The sequence below is a fragment of the Coenobita brevimanus genome, chromosome 1, assembly GCF_032717465.1.
Source record: "Coenobita brevimanus isolate Jiangsu-jjx chromosome 1, ASM3271746v2, whole genome shotgun sequence".
In the NCBI taxonomy this organism is placed as follows: Eukaryota; Metazoa; Arthropoda; class Malacostraca; order Decapoda; family Coenobitidae; genus Coenobita; species Coenobita brevimanus.
Genome location: NC_136954.1, coordinates 33,969,117 through 33,990,919, shown reverse-complemented (window position 1 = coordinate 33,990,919; position 21,803 = coordinate 33,969,117). Strand labels below are relative to the sequence as shown.

General features: G+C 42.0%; 1 protein-coding gene across 1 annotated transcript in view; it reads left to right on the top strand.

Annotated features, from left to right (window-relative positions):
• Window positions 1-21,803, top strand: part of LOC145393493 (glutamate receptor 1-like) — a 292,984-nt gene that overhangs the window by 256,199 nt on the left and 14,982 nt on the right. The window contains exons 14-16 of the mRNA XM_080267656.1: window positions 1,545-1,743; window positions 4,465-4,709; window positions 5,509-5,614. Of these exons, the coding sequence (XP_080123782.1) occupies window positions 1,545-1,743; window positions 4,465-4,709; window positions 5,509-5,614 (550 nt within the window). The remainder of the gene's footprint in view (window positions 1-1,544; window positions 1,744-4,464; window positions 4,710-5,508; window positions 5,615-21,803) is intronic.

Genomic DNA, 21,803 nt, shown 5'->3' with positions numbered 1-21,803 from the left:
ACCTCTCCCTAAGGTTTCCTATACGAATCAACTTACCCTCCTCTTGTTTGCTATTTCTGTAACTTTATTATCAACATACTTTGCACCCATAACGTCGACCTATCTATCTGTCCATAACCAGACGCCATAATCTCGTAAGGGATGGCCATTTGTCTTTGAGTTGTTTTATGGGGAGGGGCACTAACCCCCTGTTAACCCATTTGCTGACATGTAGGGAACACGTTACATAGTAACCACCCACTAATGTAAATGGTTTCCTGAGTTACTGGAAACCATTTGGCTTGTCACTCAATGTAAAGCCACCTGAAAAGGAAAGAAGAGCAATAAAAAGTGACAGGAGAGATGGGAGATATAGGAAGAGAGGAGGGCAGACACAGAAAAGCAATGATAAAGGTGAAGGCAGAAGCAGATAGCACTGCATAACGTACTCGTACAAGAGAGTAAAACAAGAGTATGCGGAATAAATCATTCAGAAAGTGCTGCGAAGCCAAGGACGCTACCTAGCCCTCGGGAATAGGATGCACGTCTGCCAGTGAACATTATAATGAGGGCTGTGTCTGACTCTCACCATTCGAAAAATCTCTCGAAAGCCTAATACTGTACATTAATTTGGTGGTAGCAGGGCTAAAATGTAAGAGGCCACCGTCGTGAAGTGGTTAGCCCTCCAATATCGTGACTTTGGTATTCTTAATGTTGACACCAAATAATTTGTGCAATTTAGGCAGGACCTCTTGTGGGAAAGGGGTTAATGAAGTTTTAATTCTCGTATCTTACTTCTTCACTTCGAAAAACCTCGCTTTAGTTTAATTAAATTGTAGAGGGCAAGAATGTATTATAGAAGACGATCTCTGGCTTAAATGGCCTCTCTGACACCGCCATTCCCTCACAGATCTGTCTCCAAAACTTTCCCCTTCACAGAATATCACCTCCACCACTGCTCACCTTCAAGGTCGCTCTCGGGCCGTGTCATGGGGAATGCATTGTAGTTCTTTACGTTAATCATCATCCATCAGCAACAACTATACTCCTTTTTAACACACATTCCTTCCCTCATAGATTACTTCACACCTCACTGAGACCAAAATAAACTAAAAAACATCTGCTGACGTAGACTGTCCGATCATGTAGGTTGGTATTAAAAAAAAAAAAAAAAATCACATTCTCTTTGTGACCAATCCGTTTCTCAGTGGCAACTACATTGCGTGTGGCAGTAAGAAAAAGTTTATGTAGAGCATGGCCTATGAAGCGAGACATACTTACAGGTTTATTGTGACCTACTCGATCGGAGAGTTTGCGTCTGAATACGTTCTGTTCCGGCCTCAGTGTAAATGTACAGTACCCTTACCCCTCACAGAATTGTGCATCCACCACTCCTGTCCTTCCGCATTGCTGTCGGGCTGTGTCATGGGAAGTTTGTGGTGGTTCTGTATGCTGATCATCATACTCATCATCCATACACCTTTTTCACACTTTTCATCCCTCACAGCTCTTTCCACACCTCTTTCTCTCACAGAATATTGCCTCCATCACCACTCACCTTGCAGATCGCTGTCGGGTCGTCTCGTGGGAAGTGCGTGGTGGTTCTTCACGCTAATCATCATCTCCTCGTACACCGCCAGCCTGGCCGCCTTCCTCACCGTCGAGAGGCTGATCACCCCCATCAACTCTGTGGACGATTTGGCCAGTCAGACTGAGGTGGAGTATGGCACGCTCCAAGGGGGATCATCCATGAAGTTTTTCGAGGTAAGCCAATGTTTTTTTTCTCTTTCATATATTATGACTTAGTTAATAGATGGTAAATAAAAAAAGAGGTTTAAGCTTTACAAATGAGTCTGTCAAACTTACTCTTTCTATGGAATCGTTTTGTTGAAGACGACTGTGTGTGTGTATGGGGGGGGGGGTTTCAGGTTATTTCTGGTTTGTGTATTAATCCCAGTTGGTTTAATTCCTTCAGTCCAGTGTGGTATGTTTGTGGTCTAGCTACCTCCTGGCAATAATATTCAACTTAGGAGTGCTCATTTATTCTCAAGTGGTCCGAAGTCTCTGCCAATCCCAGTTGTCTAAAGGTAGCAAGAGGAGGCTGGGATGTCATGGTAACAGTGTCACGCCACAAACACCAAATTACTGTGTATTGCCACTTGGTGAATCGCAGTGCTTTGCTGGTCATTCAGGGATTGTGGATAGCATTGTTGTTACGTCATCAGCTGTCAGTCAGGACAGAGCTGAATCAAGGTCGTCTCCAGTGACCATAGACTTGTATATGATGATAGTCTATTTATCTATCTGCTGCCAGATGCCTGAAGCTCTAAAAGGGCCATTAATCCTGAATGGAACCTCAGAGCATGATACTGTAGTGTTGTGTAATGAATGCAGGTGGCGTTGGCGACAAAGTTTGTTTTCTGCACATAAACAAAGTACGTGCTTGAGGAACAGACATTTTGCCATGACCATACTTCGACTGTTGCCACTTTAACTTCTTTCTAACTGAAAAATGATTGCTTAAAACTCGTGAAACCACATGAGATACATAGCTACATATAAAATTACGTTCAGTCAGATCATATAGCAATGAACTGATCAAGACAAAGGAACTATGGTTGCGTATATTCAATAAATGGTGTGAGATGAAGTGGCTTTCCCTCATGTGAACCTGGTATTAAAAGAGGAAAACATGGGCGGGGGTTCACATTATTGTGTTGTGTGTGGTAAAGCCAAATGCGCACAGAAGATTGGTAAGTGTTATGTACTCTTAACGTGGGGTTGTTGGCCATTAGACCCGGAATAACGTAACCCAGAGTAGTACTACCCGTGGCTGTGAGTGTATAACGTGCGGAGTTGAGTTCTTACATATATATATATGCTTAGACATCCCTAGTTTGTTGGCTTTTGTGTGTGTTCATGAATGGTGTACACAATTCTGTTTTGCTGTGTAGGCAGTACATTCTTGGGTACAGAACTGAGTACTATAATATATTCTTCATTCAATTTATATGTTGATACTTGTGATTGGTGGAATTCATTATACTTTCTCAAGCTTATATGTGGAGATACCATTATGGTTTGTGCAATGTATTAATTACGGATTTGTGCTGGAAGGGGAATGAGTGCACGAGGCAGTTCGGCAGTGTGCAGTAAAGTGCCCACGGCAATAGTGCAGACAGACAAGAACTACTAGCAAGTTAAGACAGCCAGTTATTAATTGGGTCACCTGTTGTTTGTGCTTCAGTATTTCACTCATGTACCACAGGATGTTCATTATTACTTTGTGGCTTATTTGGTGAACAGTTAAAGAAATAGTGATGAATAAGATACATATCTGTGTGGTAAAAGCGTGTGGTGCTTAGATAGGCTACTGGTGACCACTAGAGAAGTATAGTGCAGTCTTACATGAAAGCATTGTTACATTGGATATAGTACTAAGACATTGAGAGTTTCAGCATGCTGTGTTGATCATCAGGTGCTATAAATGAGCTTACTCTGTGATGTATTATGTTCATTTGTTAGTTTTAGGTTCTGTATATAGGGCTGTTCTGGTTATTGTAATTAAAGATAGTTAAAAACTCACAATGTTCATAATGCCACCCACTCTGGTAATACACTGATGTGGTTTCGTAGTCGATGTCGTAACTGCTTGATGTGTCCCATGAACTATCCTACACAGATAATTCAATGAACAACACGTCATAAGATTGATGGGATGAAGTTTTTCACTATTCTTCTCTATCTTGGCCTAAATTTGCCTTCTCTCCAACTTCAATACTGAGTGTTAACAAGAGAGTATCACTAGAATATGATACTAGTCATGAAGTGCTATGGAGAGGATGAAGGGTACAGTACTGTCTAATTCTGCCACTGAGTTACATGAAATAAGCTGCAACAAGACAAAAATCTGAGTCAAGTTCATCATTGACATCCTTTCCCCTTTTTCTTGCCGCCACCAGATTTTTATTTATTTATTTATTTATTTTGACATTTCAGACTGGAAGAGTTAAACACAGCCATCATTAACCTCTTCAGTACGAGGTCTTTCTTAACTTAAATGAAATCGTACCAGACTGAAGGGGAAAAAGAGGTCCCAGCAGTGCTTTGGGGTCGATTTGTGGACAGTTCGATTAGATGGCAATGGTGGTGGTGGTGGTGCTGGCTGTGGTCATGATGATGATGGTGGTGTAGACAACGCAAGCGACTATTTTTTAATATGTTTTCGCAACAGCTCGTTGTCCGTTTAAGTATAGGCCACATAAAAACAACCATTGTATAATTGCATTCTTTTTCAGCATTCCAAGATTATTGTCTTCCTGCAAGAATCTGTTCACCTCCACGCACTGTGAGGGGATCAGCATATTGTATTGTACCAATCACCATATGATTTCACCTTACTGTTCAAGAATGTCTTTTCAGTATTGTTCTTGCTGTTGGTGTTATATTGTTGTTTCCATTAGTTTATTATTTCACCCTTTTCAGCGTTCCAGGGTAAGTGTGTACAGTCGAATGTGGGAGTTCATGTCGTCGCGTAAGCATGTGTTCACGTCCACGTACGAGGAAGGCATTGAGCGGGTACGAACGTCAAAGGGCAAGTACGCCTTTCTGCTAGAGAGTGTCAAGAATGACGTCATCAACGAACAACTTCCCTGCGACACCATGAAGATCGGACACAACCTGAACTCCAATGGGTACGGCGTAGCCACCCTTCCACACTCGCCGCTTAAGTGAGTACAGAAAATATCAGTCAGAAATAGGTTTGAGCCGTTCAGTACGGGAACATAATATTATCTTGCATGGGGAAGATCTCTGATACAGAACAGGTTAACGGGGAATATGTCTGACGCCTCCAGCTTAAAAAGTCTCTCCTAGGCTGGATGAAGCTGTCTAGAGGTATGAAGAGTAAAATGAACACTTCCCTTTAACGGTATGAAAATATGGACATAATCTGGACCCGGATACACAGGAGTTTTTAAGGCGAGAGACCTACCTAAGCCCCCATAAGGAATGCCTTAGACCCATCTCACCCGTGCACAGAATGCAAGTGCAGTCATCAGACGCCGAACTTATTATGCTCGTGAAACACGGCCTGGGTAAAGAGGTACCATTGGCGTCATGTGTTTGCCAACAGCTGAATGAAGCCTAAAGTCACATTTCAGTATTTCAGAGCTAAGTATGTAACAAAGATGTTGCACTGGGATGAAGATGAGTTGTAGATAAAACACTTTAACTTGGCAATTTCCGTCCTTTTGCTGGAAAATTTTTATGGTGTGGTAGCCAATATGGTATATATTTTTTTTAAATCTTGCACACACATACCAAACATCCTCTGCACCCCACCTCTCTCTCTCTCTCTCTCTCTCTCTCTCTCTCTCCCTCCCTCCCTCCCTCCCTCCCTCCCTCCCTCCCTCCTAATTGCCAATTTCTCCATCCCCTCCCCATATCACTCGCTCCTTGTCTTCTTTCATTCTCTTCCTCATTCTTCCTATACACGTTCTAATCATCCCCTTTACCTGCTGTCCACAGGGAAAGCCTCAATTTGGCAATACTGAACCTGAAGGAGAGTGGAGACCTGCACAGTCTGAAGAACAAGTGGTGGTTCGATAACTCCGAATGTGGCAAGGATACGCAGGTTAGATCCCCCTCCTCCGGGTGCAGTAATAGTAGTACTGGTGATTATTAATACTTCTTCCTCTTCATTATTATAATAATAATAATAATTTATTATTATTATTAGCAGCAGTAGTAGTAGTAGTATCCATTGAAAATTATTATCATATGTTTGAAATAAATCAAAATGGGTGATTTCAGGCTTAGAAGCATCAAAAAGATGTGCAAGAGTTGCTCTGTAATATATATATATATATATATATATATATATATATATATATATATATATATATATATATATACAGTATATACATGTATATACATATATAAATACATATATGTACAGTGGTAGAGTGTGCGTTTCGTACACTGGTGGGCCAGGGTTTGCGCCCCGCCAGGGTAATAAACTTTGGGAGTGTTCACCCGGCCACGTATTGCATTGGCGGACACAAGGGGTGCTGTGGTTGAACCAGTGTCGCTTGCTACAAAGTATGCTTGCACCCAGTCGGCTTGCGCGGGCCGATTACACTTGGTTCACAGACTACACACACATCCAAAGCCACTCCAACACTACAATTACACTTACAAGCACTTCTCACCTTACATACAATCTCTACTAGACAGCCTAAGCCACTTGGTAGAGATACATTGGCTGTATCGTCCCGACTTCGGTCAGGATAGACCGGTCCTGCAGTGGATATTCAAACGGATGATGATCATCATGATGATGATTTATACATCTTTATATACATATATCATCATCATCAGCCGTTTGAGTATCCACTGCAGGACCGGCCTATCCCGACCGAAGTCGGGACGATACAGCCAATGTATCTCTTCCAAGTGGCTTAGGTTGTCTGGTAGAAATTGTATGTAGGGTGAGAAGTGCCTGTAAGTGTAATTGTAGTGTTGAAGTGGCTTTGGATGTGTTTGTAGTCAGTGAACCAAGTGTAATCGCTCACGCAAGCCGACTGGGTGCAAGTATACTTTACAGTAGGCGACACTGGTTCAACCACAGCACCCCTTGTGTCCGCCAATGCAGTACGTGGCCGGGTGAACACTCCCAAAGTTTATTACCCTGGTGGGGCGCGAACCCTGGTCCACCCGTGTACGAAAACGCACACTCTACCACTGAGGCTCATATATATATATATATATATATATTGTTACGGAACAGAGAAAGATAATGTACACTTTAAGTGAGAATACTAAAAATCACTACTGTCCCGTAAAGGTCCAGGTTCAAAATAAAAGAGTTAGGTTAAATTACAAGTTAAAGTTTAATGCTCAAACTAACAACAAAACATTCAGGACTCATAAGGATAATGTAATGGCAAAAAACAGGTTAAATATATGGTTAACTGCAATAGCCTCTATTAACACGAAATTAGCATGAGTAAATTTATCTAAGTCAGCCCTGTTCAAATGAGATAACAGATAATACTCAGTGAATGCCAGATATATTATTACAGATACAAAATATTATCAAAAATGACTGACAAAAAGAACCTTACATGAATTACAAAAAAAACTCACTAGGCCTACAAATCAACTTATGCTATACAGTACAAGAACAAAATGCAATAACACTTATACTCAAATTACACAGCTGCTAGATGGTTGGAGACTTTCTGAGCACTCACAATAATAACTGTACAGGGGAGGACAGAGATGTGAACAAAATGAGGAGTAGATCTAAGTGGCAATAATGGAGAGACTGAGCTCATTATATAGGGGCCGGCAGAGCTTGATACAACTTGTAAGAAGGACGCGCAAATGAAGCCATGGGGACAAAGAGTTGACAATCCTGCTCTGAACAACAGAAAGAACGACTTACTCTACTATACCGGTAGAAAGGTGGACTGAGGTAGAACACGCTCGTGATCAAACATGCAGCATGCTGTACGTTAGAATTACACAAAGGATGATGAAATCATAGGCTATGTAACACCTCCCCACAAAGAAAAAGAAATTTACAAAGGAAATTTCTTATTACTCTAAAACAGTCTGTCTAAAGTTTAGATAAACAATCTGCAATAACATTTTCTTTCCCCTTGACATGTTGTATGTCTAATGAATACTCCTGAAGAAGTAGACTCCATCTTGTCAATCTCTGATTTTTATCTTTAAACTTACTAAGGAATTTCAGTGGGTTATGATCGGTATAAATGACTATGGGGTCAAAACCAGAACACAAATAAAATGAAAAATGCTGTAAACCCAAAATCAAGGCCAAAAGCTCTTTCTCAATAGTTGAGTAGTTCTTTTGAGGTGGAGTGAACTTACTGTAATAAGATACAGGGTGTTCAATACCCTGATCATCCTCTTGCAGCAAAACAGCCCCAGCTCCTGTATCACTTGCATCAACAGCCATCTTAAAAGGCTTAGCAAAATTTGGAGTAGCGAGCACTGACTGACTTAATAGGATAGCTTTAAGTTTGTTGAAAGAGGATTCACAGTTATCGGTAAAGACAAATTTAACTCCCTTTTTCAGTAGGTCTGTAAGTGGTGATACAAGAATTGAAAAGTTAAGAACAAATCTCCTGTAATAACCTACCATTCCCAAAAATCTTTGTAGCTCTTTCCAACTTTTAGGTCTGGGAAGATCACTTATAACCTGAACCTTAGCTCCTGGTGGTGCAACATGTCCATCACCAATTACATACCCAAGGTACTGAACTTTAGCTTGACCAAACTCACACTTTGATAAATTAGCTACAAGATTAGCCTGAACCAAACGGTCAAGAAATTTACTGACATGGCATAGGTGATCTTTCCAGTTGTCACTGAAGATTAATACATCATCAATATAAACAACACACCCTGCCAAACCCTCTGTTACAACATTCATGAGCTTCTGAAATGTGGCTGGTGCATTCTTCATAGCATATGGCATTACAGAACATGCAAAAGTCTTTCCTAGTGTTACAAAACATGAGATCTCCCTAGCACGTTCAGTCATAGGTACTTGCCAGTATCCCTTTAACAAATCAAACTTACTTATGTACCTAGCCTTTCCGATCTTGTCTATGCAATCTTCCACGCGAGGGAGAGGGTAAGTGCCTGTTTTGGTTATCTGATTAACACGTCTGTAGTCGATGCAAAGCCGCTGTGACCCACCTGGCTTAGAGACTAGAGTGACAGGAGAACTCCACTCGCCCTGACATGGCTCAATCATCTTGTAGTCCAACAGGTAGCCAAGCTCCTTCTGGATGAGAGGAACTTTCACTGGGTTCACACGGTAAGGAGGCAATTTAATTGGCTTTGCGTCTCCAACATCGACATCATGCATCAACACAGTGGTTCTTCCTGGAGTGGCACGGAACACTTCCGGGTACTCCTGCAGTAATGCCGAAAACTCCTGCCTTTCCTCGGGAGGTAGATGAGAAAGTTTAGTCTGGAGATCATTCATGATATCAGGATTCTTCCCCAAACTATCACTCAGGCTCATACTGCATGGGAGAACTTCACTTGCAGACTCGGGTGGAACAGCTACAGTGCAGACTGGATTATTTTCGTCCCGCCTGTGATATAACTTTAGCATGTTGATGTGACATAGTTGCTTGTTCTTTCTACGATCTGGTGTGGCGATGACATAGTTGACATCACTGAGTTTCTTCTCCACGAAATGAGGACCACTAAACTTGGCTTGAAGAGGTTGCCCATGAACTGGTAGCTGAATCAAAACCTGATCTCCTGGCTGAAAGTGGCGTAACCTGGACTTCTTATCATACCAAGTCTTCATCTTCTCCTGAGCAGCTCCTAAATTCTCTCTCGCCAGTTGTAAAGCAGTGGACAGCCGTTCTTTGAACTTCATCACATACTCCAGCAGGTTGACGTCATCTTCCTCCGACAGCCAGCATTCCTTGAGTAACTTAAGGGGTCCTCTTACTTCATGGCCAAACAGTAGTTCAAAAGGTGAGAAGCCCAGTGATTCATTTGGAGATTCTCTTGCGGCAAATACAACGAATGGAAGACCTTTGTCCCAGTCTTTCTGATGTTCCAAACAGTATTTCTTGAGCATCGATTTGAGTGTTTGATGATATCTCTCCAACGCTCCTTGGGTCTGGGGATGGTAAGCTGAAGACGTGATCTGGGTGATGCCCAACTCTTTCAGAGACTGTTTGAAAACGTTAGACATGAAATTACTTCCCCGGTCTGACTGTACCTCCTTGGGCAGACCAAACTTTGTGAAGAACCCTAGCATTTCCTTAACCCCTTAACCGCGGGGCGTCACTTTCGTGACGCTCGGCTACAATGGATCATACCGCGGGGCGTCACTTTTGTGATTCTGTGTTATTTTGAATTATCCCGGGCTCTCAAGTGGTGGCTTGTATCATATATCAGTACTGCCAATGTTCAACACTAGTCAGCACTCCAAATCTCATCTGTACTCCCATCCATTGTTGACATTTTAGCTATTTTAACCCCTTCCTGACTCCCCTCCCTACCTGCCCTCCATTACCCTCTCCTCTCACCTCCCACGCCGCGCTGCGCTACGGAAATTTCCCCCTTCTCTTTCCACAGATTTCATCCATTGAAATAAGGCCTATGCCCTATATTTTTACCCAATAATATATACCAAAAAAAAAAACAGGTAAGTGATAGTGTTATACTCCAGAAATTGCCTAATTATCACCTGACAACACCTCACGTGCATTCATTCGCTACATTACCACGGTAATTTCCCCTTTGATTTATGCCTTGTAATCGATGTCTGTAATAAAAATATATATCAGAAAGGAAGGGAGAATCCTAATTGACATTTACAGTCACCTGGAACTACCTATTTCTATATTTATTGCCGAGATTTTCTACCTATAAAAAATTAGCATGTAAGTTAGCAGCAGTAAGCCTAAAGTGTCATTGTCAACCCTTCCCTTCTCAGATAATTTACCCCCTTCTTGACTCCCCTCCCTACTTGCCCTCCATTACCCTCTCCTCTCACCTCCCACGCCGCGCTGCGCTACGGAAATTTCCCTCTTCTTTTTCCACAGATTTCATCCATTGAAATAAGCCCTATGCCCAATATTTTTACCCAATAATATATACCAAAAAAAAAACAGGTAAGTGATAGTGTTATACTCCTGAAATTGCCCAATTATCACCTGACAAAACCTCACGTGCATTCATTCGCTACATTACCACGGTAATTTCCCCTTTGATTTATGCCTTGTAATCGATGTCTGTAATAAAAATATATATCAGAAAGGAAGGGAGAATCCTAATTGACATTTACATTCACCTGGAAGTACCTATTTCTTTATTTATTGCCGAGATTTTCTACCTATAAAAAATTAGCCTGTAAGTTAGCAGCAGTCAGCCTAAAGTGTCATTGTCAACCCTTCCCTTCTCAGATAAGCCGCGGCATTTAGTTCCTTGTCCTCCACTGCAGAGACAACATGTCGCACTCGCGCCCCGCCATTCCTGCCGCTTCTGCGCCCATTGCAAAGGGCCCCGTGACCTCTACCCCCAAGAAAAGTGTTGAGGCAAGCAGGAAAGGCCTCAGTGACTCTGCAGTGGCACGAGAACTTGCTGAATTGTCGATGATAATAATGGACAGCGATTTTGACGATTCCGGTGAATCGTGTGATGAGCCGGGTGAACTTATCGCGCCAGAAACAGCGACAACAAGTGCTCCTACCAGTGAATCTGTGTGTAGCTCCAAGGGAAAGGAGCCTTTAGTGCAGGAAGGAAAAGAATTTGGGAAGGGAGTGAAAAGGCGGCGTGTTAGCCCCAGAACAATGCCCCCACGTGACCCAGCCCGCCATGAGTCACGAGATCATTCACCTCCCCGTTCCCCAAGCCCCGCTTTACTCATCTCGTCATCATCGTCGGCTGAGTTATCTCCGGAGTCTTCGTCGTCGGAGTCACCACCAGCATCAACAGTGAAGGCCGGCCGTAGAGGTAGAGGTAGATCTAAGAGAGTGAGAAGTAGTGTAGCTAGTAGGGTAAGGGCTGCTAGTGCTGTACGGCAACCTAGGGTCAGTGCGAGTGACCTTGACCGTGATAAGCCTCCCTCTCAGCCAACCTCCACCACCACCACCACCACCATCCCTCCACCGCCACGCCAGGGAATCCTGGACGCCTTCGCGTGGACGGAAGGGTCAGATTTTGTCCCCGAAAACCTGGTTTTCGATGAGAGCTCGTCAGGAGTTCAGCCTGCCTTCACTATGGACGAAAATGCTGAGTGTGTCGACTACCTTTTGCCTTCCTAGATGACGAAGTCATGCAGCACATATGTGATGAGACTAACAGGTTCGAATCACAACGTGCTGCTAGTGGTACAGGTGCAGCCAAGATGCAACAGTGGACCATGCTGGGAGTGCAGGAGCTGTATGTGTTCTTTGCCCTCATGCTTCTTATGCCACACTCCAAGAAGCATGAGTTGGAAGAATACTGGTCCATGGACCCCTTACTACCCTCACCGACCTTCAACAAGTACATGGCCAGAGATCGCTTCCGGAACATCATGGGAAACCTGCACTTTGCCGACAACGATGTACCTTCCCAAACCGACCCACTCTGGAAGATCCGGGAGATTCTGAACAGAATGAAGGATAAGTTCATGTCATTCTTCCACCCATTTCAGAAGGTTGTCATTGATGAGTCCTTGGTTCTGTTCAGAGGACGTCTTCGGTTTGTTCAGTACATTCCAAGCAAACGCCATCGCTTTGGAATTAAGTTCTTTGTACTGTGCGACTGTAAGACGGGGTACATCCTTGACTTCGTCATATATTCAGCCAGCACTGTCGATCTCGATAAAACACACCCCTTGGCTTCTCAGGCTGTGTAGTGAAAGTGCTCCTAGAAAAGTATTTTGGTGGGAATCATGTGCTGTATACAGACAACTACTATACAGCACCGAAACTTGCCAAATACCTTTCTGAGCACGGCATTGGCTCCTGCGGCACTGTCAAAAGTAATCGTGCCAACTTCCCCAAATTCCCAGAGGCAGGAAACTCGCAGCGAGGAGACGTGCACCTACGCAAGTCTGAGAAGATGCTGGCAATACGGTGGCATGACAAGAGAGTCGTGCACATGCTCACCACCGTACATAAGGGGGAGATGAGAGACAGTGGGAAGGTCGACCGTAGGACAGGCGAACCTGTGATGAAACCTGATGCTGTGTTGGACTATAATATAAACATGCGGCTGGTGGACAAGTCCGACATGATGATTGGTGAGATCGACTGCCTCAGGAAGAATACTAGGTGGTACAGGAAAGTTTTTCTGCATCTCATAGATATGACGATGCTGAACGCCTTCATCCTGTACAAGATGAAGGTAAAGCCACCCAAGTCCTTCTCCCTGAGGTTGTTCGCCAGGACTTGTGTCCAGCAGCTGCTGGAAAAATATGGTAAGGTGCAAGCAGCAACTCCAAGGCGCCATCCAGTTACACTTCCCGACCGACTTGAGCAGAGGGCGTATATGGAGCGGCACAGACTTGAGCTAATGCCTGCCACAGGGAAAAGGAAGGCTGCGATTCGCAGGTGTCAGGTATGTGCGCATACCACACGCCGCACACCTGAGCATAAACGCACCTCTTGGCAGTGCGCTGAATGCCAGGTTCCCCTCTGTGTAACCTGCTTCTTCGATTATCACAGCCAGAAGCAGTTCTAACAGTGCAAGTGTGGAAGCAGAATTATTTGGAAATAATGTGTAAATAATGTGTAAATAGCAGGTGAAAGCAATGGATGTTCAGTTCATATGATTGAACAGTGTACTATAGTTTCATCTTACTGAAAGTGACAGTGAATAACATATTGTAAGTAAAATAGAAGGGTAAATATTGAAAATAGAATAGAAAATGTAAATAGTAATGTAAGTAATTAGTAATATAAGAATATGAGTACAAATAATTTATGTTATAACAGTGAGAGTGAATCCGTGGCTCTCTACGTATTTTACTGACTGAAAAATAGAATGACTTCAGTGACAATAAAATAATACGACTGAATGAAACTTATGGAGAAAGACTCCAGATATATATAAGTGTGATATAGTAATAGAAATATAAAGTGTGAGGGGTTTTATGAATAATAAATGACAGAGTGCCTAGAGCGAACTAGCGCAAGTGCGGCGATCAGACGCGCTCGTAATTTCCATTGCTTTCACACTGTTTTTTTTTTAGTATGGATCCCAAACTACTTGAAAATGGTAGAATAGTGTTTATAGTGTTTGTATCTGGCTGTGGTAATCATATAACGGGTTGTCGGGAAGTGTAAAGTGGAGACTTAGTTACCCTACTTCAGAGGTCTCCACAAGTCCTACGGAAACTGACGAAGGCTCAACAATCATTCCAGGAGAAAGCTGAAGGTATGTGCTATAAGCATATATAATTTTATTATTCTAGGACTAATAACTGATTTTTAGCAAATATTTTTTGAGAGTCTCTCGGAGCCCAAATAACCCCGCGGGACACGCAAGTAATTGGTAAACAAGCCCGCGGTGTAGGGGTTAACCACGTTCTTTGCTGAGATATTTCTAAGTGGAATGGCTTCAGGATAACGAGTAGCCATATCAATCAGGGTCAACACATAAGAAAATCCTGAAGAAGTCTTAGGAAGAGGGCCCACAATATCCACCAACACAAGGGTGAAAGGCGCCTCAAAGGGAGGAATGGGAACTAGAGGTGCAACCTTTTCGGTCTGATTACACTTCCCCACAACTTGACAGGTGTGACAAGACTTACAATACCAGGAAACATCCCTGAAGATACCTGGCCAGTAGAAGTGTTTCATAATGCGTGCCACAGTCTTCCTCACTCCAAGGTGTCCTGCCAAACTGGAATCATGAGCCACTCTAATGATATCCTGCCTACAAACATGAGGGATGACAACTTGATGTACAACCTCCCATTCACAGTCGGCTGATACTGTTGGGGGTCTCCACTTCCTCATAAGTACTCCTGACTTTACATAATAACAAGTAGAAGCACCAGCTGACTCTTCCTCACTGCAAGCAGAGTTAGCTAGACCTTTCAGCTCAGGGTCAGCAACCTGCAACTCAACCAACTCTTGACGAGACAAATTATCAACACTACGGGGTACTGCCTCATCTGGTGAGTGGTCCAAATTAGCAAGAAAAGTGTCAGCTAGGATAACATCATTATCATCATTATCCTCTAAATCACCAGTAACTTTAGACTTAGCCCTAGTGACAGCACATGCAGGGAACACATCAGGGACATCACAATCCTGGGTCGCAGCCACTGGCTCACTAGACAACTGAGGAGCTGGACACACTTGACTTCCACCAATATCATTTCCAAGTAAGAAAGTTACACCTGACATTGGGAGTGTCTCAACCAACCCAACCATAACGGAACCATTAACAAAACCAGACTCTAAATTCACTCTGCACAGAGGGACAGAGAAGTAATTATTCCCTTCACCTTGAAAGATTACAGTTTCATCAGAGGAATTAACATTAGAGCCTAGAACACTGGTCAGCATAAGGGATTGGCAAGCACCTGTATCACGATATATTTTAACTGATTTCCTGTCATTATTGTCAAGAGGACTGACAAAACCATCAGACAGGAAATTAGCACATGAACTCTTGAGAGTGTCACCCACGTTACTGCTCAAAAGAGGAGCTCCATCATGAGAATTTAAGTTACCCCTCAAAGCAGGTTCAGTTAACTCAGTTAAAGAATTCTGGGAACTCTCAAGGGTGGACACTAGACCAATTGACTGAATATTTAAAGACTCCTTTTTGTTCACATCACGCTGTCTCCTGAAACATTTCTCCGTAGTATGACCAAGCTTACTACAATAAGTACATTTACTTTTCTGAAATCTAGAGGTGGAGCTGGTATTTACTTCCTGAGAAACATCATCTTTATTCTCTTTCCTGTTACCTGTACTCTGAGTAGAGGCAACGTACTTACTCTCAGCTTTCCCTTTTTCTTTAGAATATCTCTTGTGAGTGAGAACATATTCATCAGCTAAAACTGCAGCATCAGACAAATTATCTATTCTTTTCTCATCAAGATATAGGCTTACATCTTTACTAATGCACCTTTTGAAGTCCTCCAGCAAAATCATCTGCTTAAATTTACCAAAATCAGAATCCACATTCTTAGAATTTAACCACTGCTCTAACAGATCTTCTTTGATTTTTGCATACTCAACATGGGATTGCTTATCTTGCTTGTAAGTTGTCCTAAATTTTACTCTATAGGCTTCAGGAAGAAGCTCATAGGCCTTAAGAATCAAGCTCTTAACTACATCATAATTATCAGATTGATCCTGAGGCAAAGATGCATAAGTTACTTGAGCTTTACCTGCGAGAACAGTTTGAAGGAGTACTGGCCAATACTTTTTGGGCCAATTAAAACCTGTAGCTACCCTCTCAAACAACTGAAAATACTTTGTTAAATCAGATTCATTAAAAGGAGGGACAAGTTTAACATTTTTAGCCACATCAAAATCATCAGAACTAGATGATCCAGTTCCACCTTGTTTCATCCGATACTCATGGTCTGCCTGAATCCTGGCAAGTTCAATTTGTGCCTCAGCCTCCTTAGCACGAGACTCCGCCTCCTTAGCACGAGCCTCCTGCAGGGCTAGCTGTAACTTAGCTAATTCAATCTGCGTTTGCTCATTTGGAGGAGTTACATTAAACAAGCTTTCATTAATCATGTCAACAATTTGATCTTTAGAATGATGACAGCGAACAGCAATTCCCAATTGTTGAGCAACAAGCTTAAGTTCATTCTTTGTTCTGTTTTCTACATCACACACTGTTTCCACATTTGACAAAAAATCTTTGGCTTCATCAAGTGTAGTAATAGTAGACATCATGAATAAATCACAGTCACAAAATATCAAGCAATATTCTTATGATAATATCCTGAATATCCTGATGAGAGGTCGCCAAATTTATGTTACGGAACAGAGAGAGATAATGTACACTTTAAGTGAGAATACTAAAAATCACTACTGTCCCGTAAAGGTCCAGGTTCAAAATGAAAGAGTTAGGTAAAATTATAAGTTAAAGTTTAATGCTCAAACTAACAACAAAACATTCAGGACTCATAAGGATAATGTAATGGCAAAAAACAGGTTAGATATATGGTTAACTGCAATAGCCTCTATTAACACGAAATTAGCATGAGTAAATTTATCTAAGTCAGCCCTGTTAAAATGAGATACCAGATAATACTCAGTGAATGCCAGATATATTATTACAGATACAAAATATTATCAAAAATGACTGACAAAAAGAACCTTACATGAATACAAAAAAACCTCACTAGGCCTACAAATCAACTTATGCTATACAGTACAAGAACAAAATGCAATAACACTTATACTCAAATTACACAGCTGCTAGATGGGTGGAGACTTCGTGAGCACTCACAGTAATAACAACTATACAGGGGAGGACAGAGATGTGAACAAAATGAGGAGTAGATCTAAGTGGCAATACTGCAGAGACTGAGCTCATTATATAGGGGCCGGCAGAGCTTGATACAACTTGTAAGAAGGACGCGCAAATGAAGCCATGGGGACAAAGAGTTGACAATCCTGCTCTGAACAACAGAAAGAACGACTTACTCTACTATAACGGTAGAAAGGTGGACTGAGGTAGAACACGCTCGTGATCAAACATGCAGCATGCTGTACGTTAGAATTACACAAAGGATGATGAAATCATAGGCTATGTAACAACATACAGTATATATATATATATATATATATATATATATATATATATATATATATATATATTATATATATGTATATATATATATTATATATATATATATATATATATATATATATATATATATATATATATATATATATGTATATATATATATTATATATATATTGTTACGGAACAGAGAAAGATAACGTACACTTTCAGTGAGAATGCTAAAAATCACTACTGTCCCGTAAAGTTCCAGGTTCAAAACAAAAGAGTTAGGTAAAATTACAAGTTAAAGTTTAATGCTTGAATTAACAACAAAACATTCAGAACTCATAAGGATAATGTAATGGCAAATAAACAGGTTAAATATATGGTTAACTGCAATAGCCTCTATTAACACGAAGTTAGCAAGAGTAAATTTATCTAAGTCAGCCCTGATAAAATGAGATACCAGATAATACTCAGTGAATGCCAGATAAATTATTACAGATACAAACTATCATCAAAAATGACTGACAAAGAACCCTACATAAATTACAATTTCACTAGGCCTAGAAATTAAACTTATGCTATACAGTACAAAGAACAAAATGCAACAACAGTTATACTCAAATTACACACAGCTGCTAGATGGTTGGAATTTCTTGAGCACTCACAATAATAATATCTGTACAGGGGAGGACAGAGATGTAGAACAAAATGAGGAGCAGATCTAAGTGGCAATGATGCAGAGATTGAGCTCATTATACTATAGGGGCCAGCAGAGCCTGATACAACCTTATGTGGGACGGCAGCAACGGCATAAATGAAGCCATGGGGACGAAGAGCTGCAATCCCGCAATCCCGTACCCAAGCATACGAGAGCTTGAACATTACTCTACTATAACGGTAGAAGGGGGACTGAGGCAGAACACGCTCGTGATCTGGAAAACATGCAGCAACTAGGTGCGTTAAAATTACACAAAGGATGAATACATCATAGGGTATCCCACAAACAAACTCCCCACAAAGAAAAAAAGAGGGTACAAAGGAAATTTCTTATTATTTCCTAATGCAATCTGTACCACATGGCATTACAGAACATGCAAAAAAATGTCTTTCCTAATGTTACAGAACATGAGATCTCCCTAGCTTTACATTCAGTCATAGGTACTTGCCAGTATCCCTTTAACAAATCAAACTTACTTATGTACCTAGCCTTTCCGATCTTGTCCTGTGCAATCTTCCACATGAGGGAGAGGGGTAAGTGTCTGTTTTAGTTATCTGATTAACACGTCTGTAGTCGATGCAAAGCCGCTGTGACCCACCTGGCTTAGGGACTAGAGTGACAGGAGAACTCCACTCGCTCTGACAGGGCTCAATCATCTTGTGGTCCAACAGGTAGCCAAGCTCCTTCTGGATGAGAGGAACTTTCACTGGGTTCACACGGTAAGGAGGCAATTTAATTGGCTTTGCGTCTCCAACATCGAGCATCATGCATCAACACGGTGGTTCTTCCTGGAGCTGTCACGGAACACTTGCGGGTACTCCTGCAGTAATGCCGAAAACTTTCCTGCCTTTCCTTGGGTGGTAGATGAGAAAGCTTAGTCTGGAGATCATTCATGATATCAGGATTCTTCCCCAAACTATCACTCAGGCTCATACTGCATGGGAGAGCTTCACTTGCAGACTCGGGTGGAACAGCTACAGTGCAGACTGGATTATTTTCGTCCCGCCTGTGATATAACTTTAGCATGTTGATGTGACATAGTTGCTTGCTCTTTCTACGATCTGGTGTGGCGATGACATAGCTGACATCACTGAGTTTCTTCTCCACAGGAAATAAGGACCACTAAACTTGGCTTGAAGAGGTTGCCCATGAACTGGTAGCAGAATCAAAACCTGATCTCCTGGCTGAAAGTGGCGTAACCTGGACTTCTTATCAGCTACCAAGTCTTCTACATCTTCTCCTGAGGCAAAGCTCCTAAATTCTCTCTACCTTAGCTGTAAAGCAGTGGACAGCCGTTCTTTGAACTTCATCACATACTCCAGCAGGTTGACGTCATCTTCCTCCGACAGCCAGCATTCCTTGAGTAACTTAAGGGGGTCCTCTTTACTTCATGGCCAAACAGTAGTTCAAAGGTGAGAAGCCCAGTGATTCATTTGGAGATTCTCTTGCCCATGGCAAATACAACAAATGGAAGACCTTTGTCCCAGTCTTTCTGGTGTTCCAAACAGTATTTCTTGAGCATCGATTTGAGTGTTTGATGATATCTCTCCAAGCGCTCCTTCCAGGTCTCAGGGGATGGTAAGCTGAAGACGTGATCTGGGAGATGCCCAACTCTTTCCAGAGACTGCTTGAAAACATTTGACATGAAATTACTTCCCCGGTCTGACTGTACCTCCTTGGGCAGACCAAACTTTGTGAAGAACCCCAGCATTTCCTTAACCACGTTCCCCGCTGAGACATTTTCTAAGTGGAATGGCTTCAGGATAACGAGCAGCCATATCAATCAGGGTCAACACATAAGAAAATCCTGAAGAAGTCTTAGGAAGAGGGGCCCACAATATCCACCAACACACGGGTGAAAGGCGCCTCAAAAGGAGGAATGGGAACTAGAGGTGCAACCTTTTCAGTCTGATTACACTTTCCCACAACTTGACAGGTGTGACAAGACTTACAATACCAGGAAACATCCCTGAAGATACCTGGCCAGTAGGAAGTGTTTCAAAATGCGTGCCACAGTCTTCCTCTCACTCCAAGGTGTCCTGCCTGCCTGTAAACTGGAATCATGAGGCCACTCTAATGATATCCTGCCTACAAACACGAGGGATGACTTAACTTGATGTACAGCGCCTCCCATTCACAGTCGGCTGATGCTGTTGAGGGGTCTCCACTTCCTCACATAAGTACTCCTGACTTTACATAATAACAAAGTAGAAGCACCGGCTGACTCTTCTTCACTGTAAGCAGAGTTAGCTAGACCTTTCAACTCAGGGTCAGCAACCTGCAACTCAACCAACTCTTGACAGAGACAAATTATCAACACTACGGGGTACTGCCTCATCTGGTGGAGTGGTCCAAATTAGCTTAAGAAAAGTGTCAGCTAGGATAACATCATCATCATCATTATCCTCTAAATCACCAGTAACTTTAGACTTAGCCCTAGTGACAGCACATCTGCAGGGAACACATCAGGGACATCCACAATCCTGGGACTGCAGCCACTGGCTCACTGAACAACTTTGAGGAGCTGGACACACTTGACTTCCACCAATATCATTTTCCAAGTAAGAAAGTTACACCTGACATTGGGAGTGTCTCAACCAACCCAACCATAACAGAACCATGCTAACAAAACCAGACTCTAAGATTCACTCTGCACAGAGGGAACAGAGAAGTAATTATTCCCTTCACCTTGTAGGATTACAGATTTCATCAGAGGAATTAACATTAGAGCCTAGAACACTGGTCAGCATAAGGGATTGGCAAGCACCTGTATCACGATATATTTTAACTGATTTCCTGTCATGTACTGTCCAGAGGACTGACAAAACCATCAGACAGGAAATTAGCACACCCACTTGAACTCTTGAGAGTGTCACACCCACGTTACTGCTCAAAGAAGGAGCTCCATCATGAGAGATTTAGAGTTACCCCTCAAAGCAGGTTCAGTTAACTCAGTTAAAAGAATTCTGGGAACTCTCAAGGTGGACACTAGACCAATTGACTGAATATTTAAAGACTCCTTTTTGTTCACATCACGCTGTCTCCTGAAACATCTCTCCGTAGTGATGACCAAGCTTACTACAATAAGTACATTTACTTTTCTGAAATCTAGAGGTGAAGCTGGTATTTACTTCCTGAGAAACATCATCTTGTATTCTCTTTCCTGTTACCTGTACTCTGAGTAGAGGCAACGTACTTACTCTCCAGCTTTCCCTTTTTCTCTAGAATATCTCTTGTGAGTGAGAACATACTCATCAGCTAAAACTGCAGCATCAGACAAATTATCTATTCTTTTTCTCATACTCAAGATATAGGAAACATCTTTACTAATACACCTTTTGAAGTCACTCCAGCAAAATCATCTGCTTAAATTTGTCAAAATCAGAATCCATTCTTAGAATTTAACCACTGCTCCATAACAAATCTTCTTTGATTTTTGCATACTCAACATGGATTGCTTATCTTGCTTGTAAGTTGTCCTAGAATTTTACTCTATAGGCTTCAGGAACAAGCTCATAGGCCTTAAGAATCCAAGCTCTTAACTACATCATAATTATCAGACTGATCCTGAGGCAAAGATGCATAAGTTACTTGAGCTTTTACCGGTAGAGAACAGTTTGAAGGAGTACTGGCCAATAGCCCTTAGGCCAATTAAAACCTGTAGCTGCCCCACCCTCTCAAACAACTGAAAATACTTTGTTAAATCAGATTCATTAAAAGAGGAGGGACAAGTTTAACATTTTTAGCCACATCAAAATCATCAGAGCTAGATGATCAGTTCCACCTTGTTTCATGCGATACTCATGGTCTGCCTGAATCTAGCAAGTTCAACTTGTTG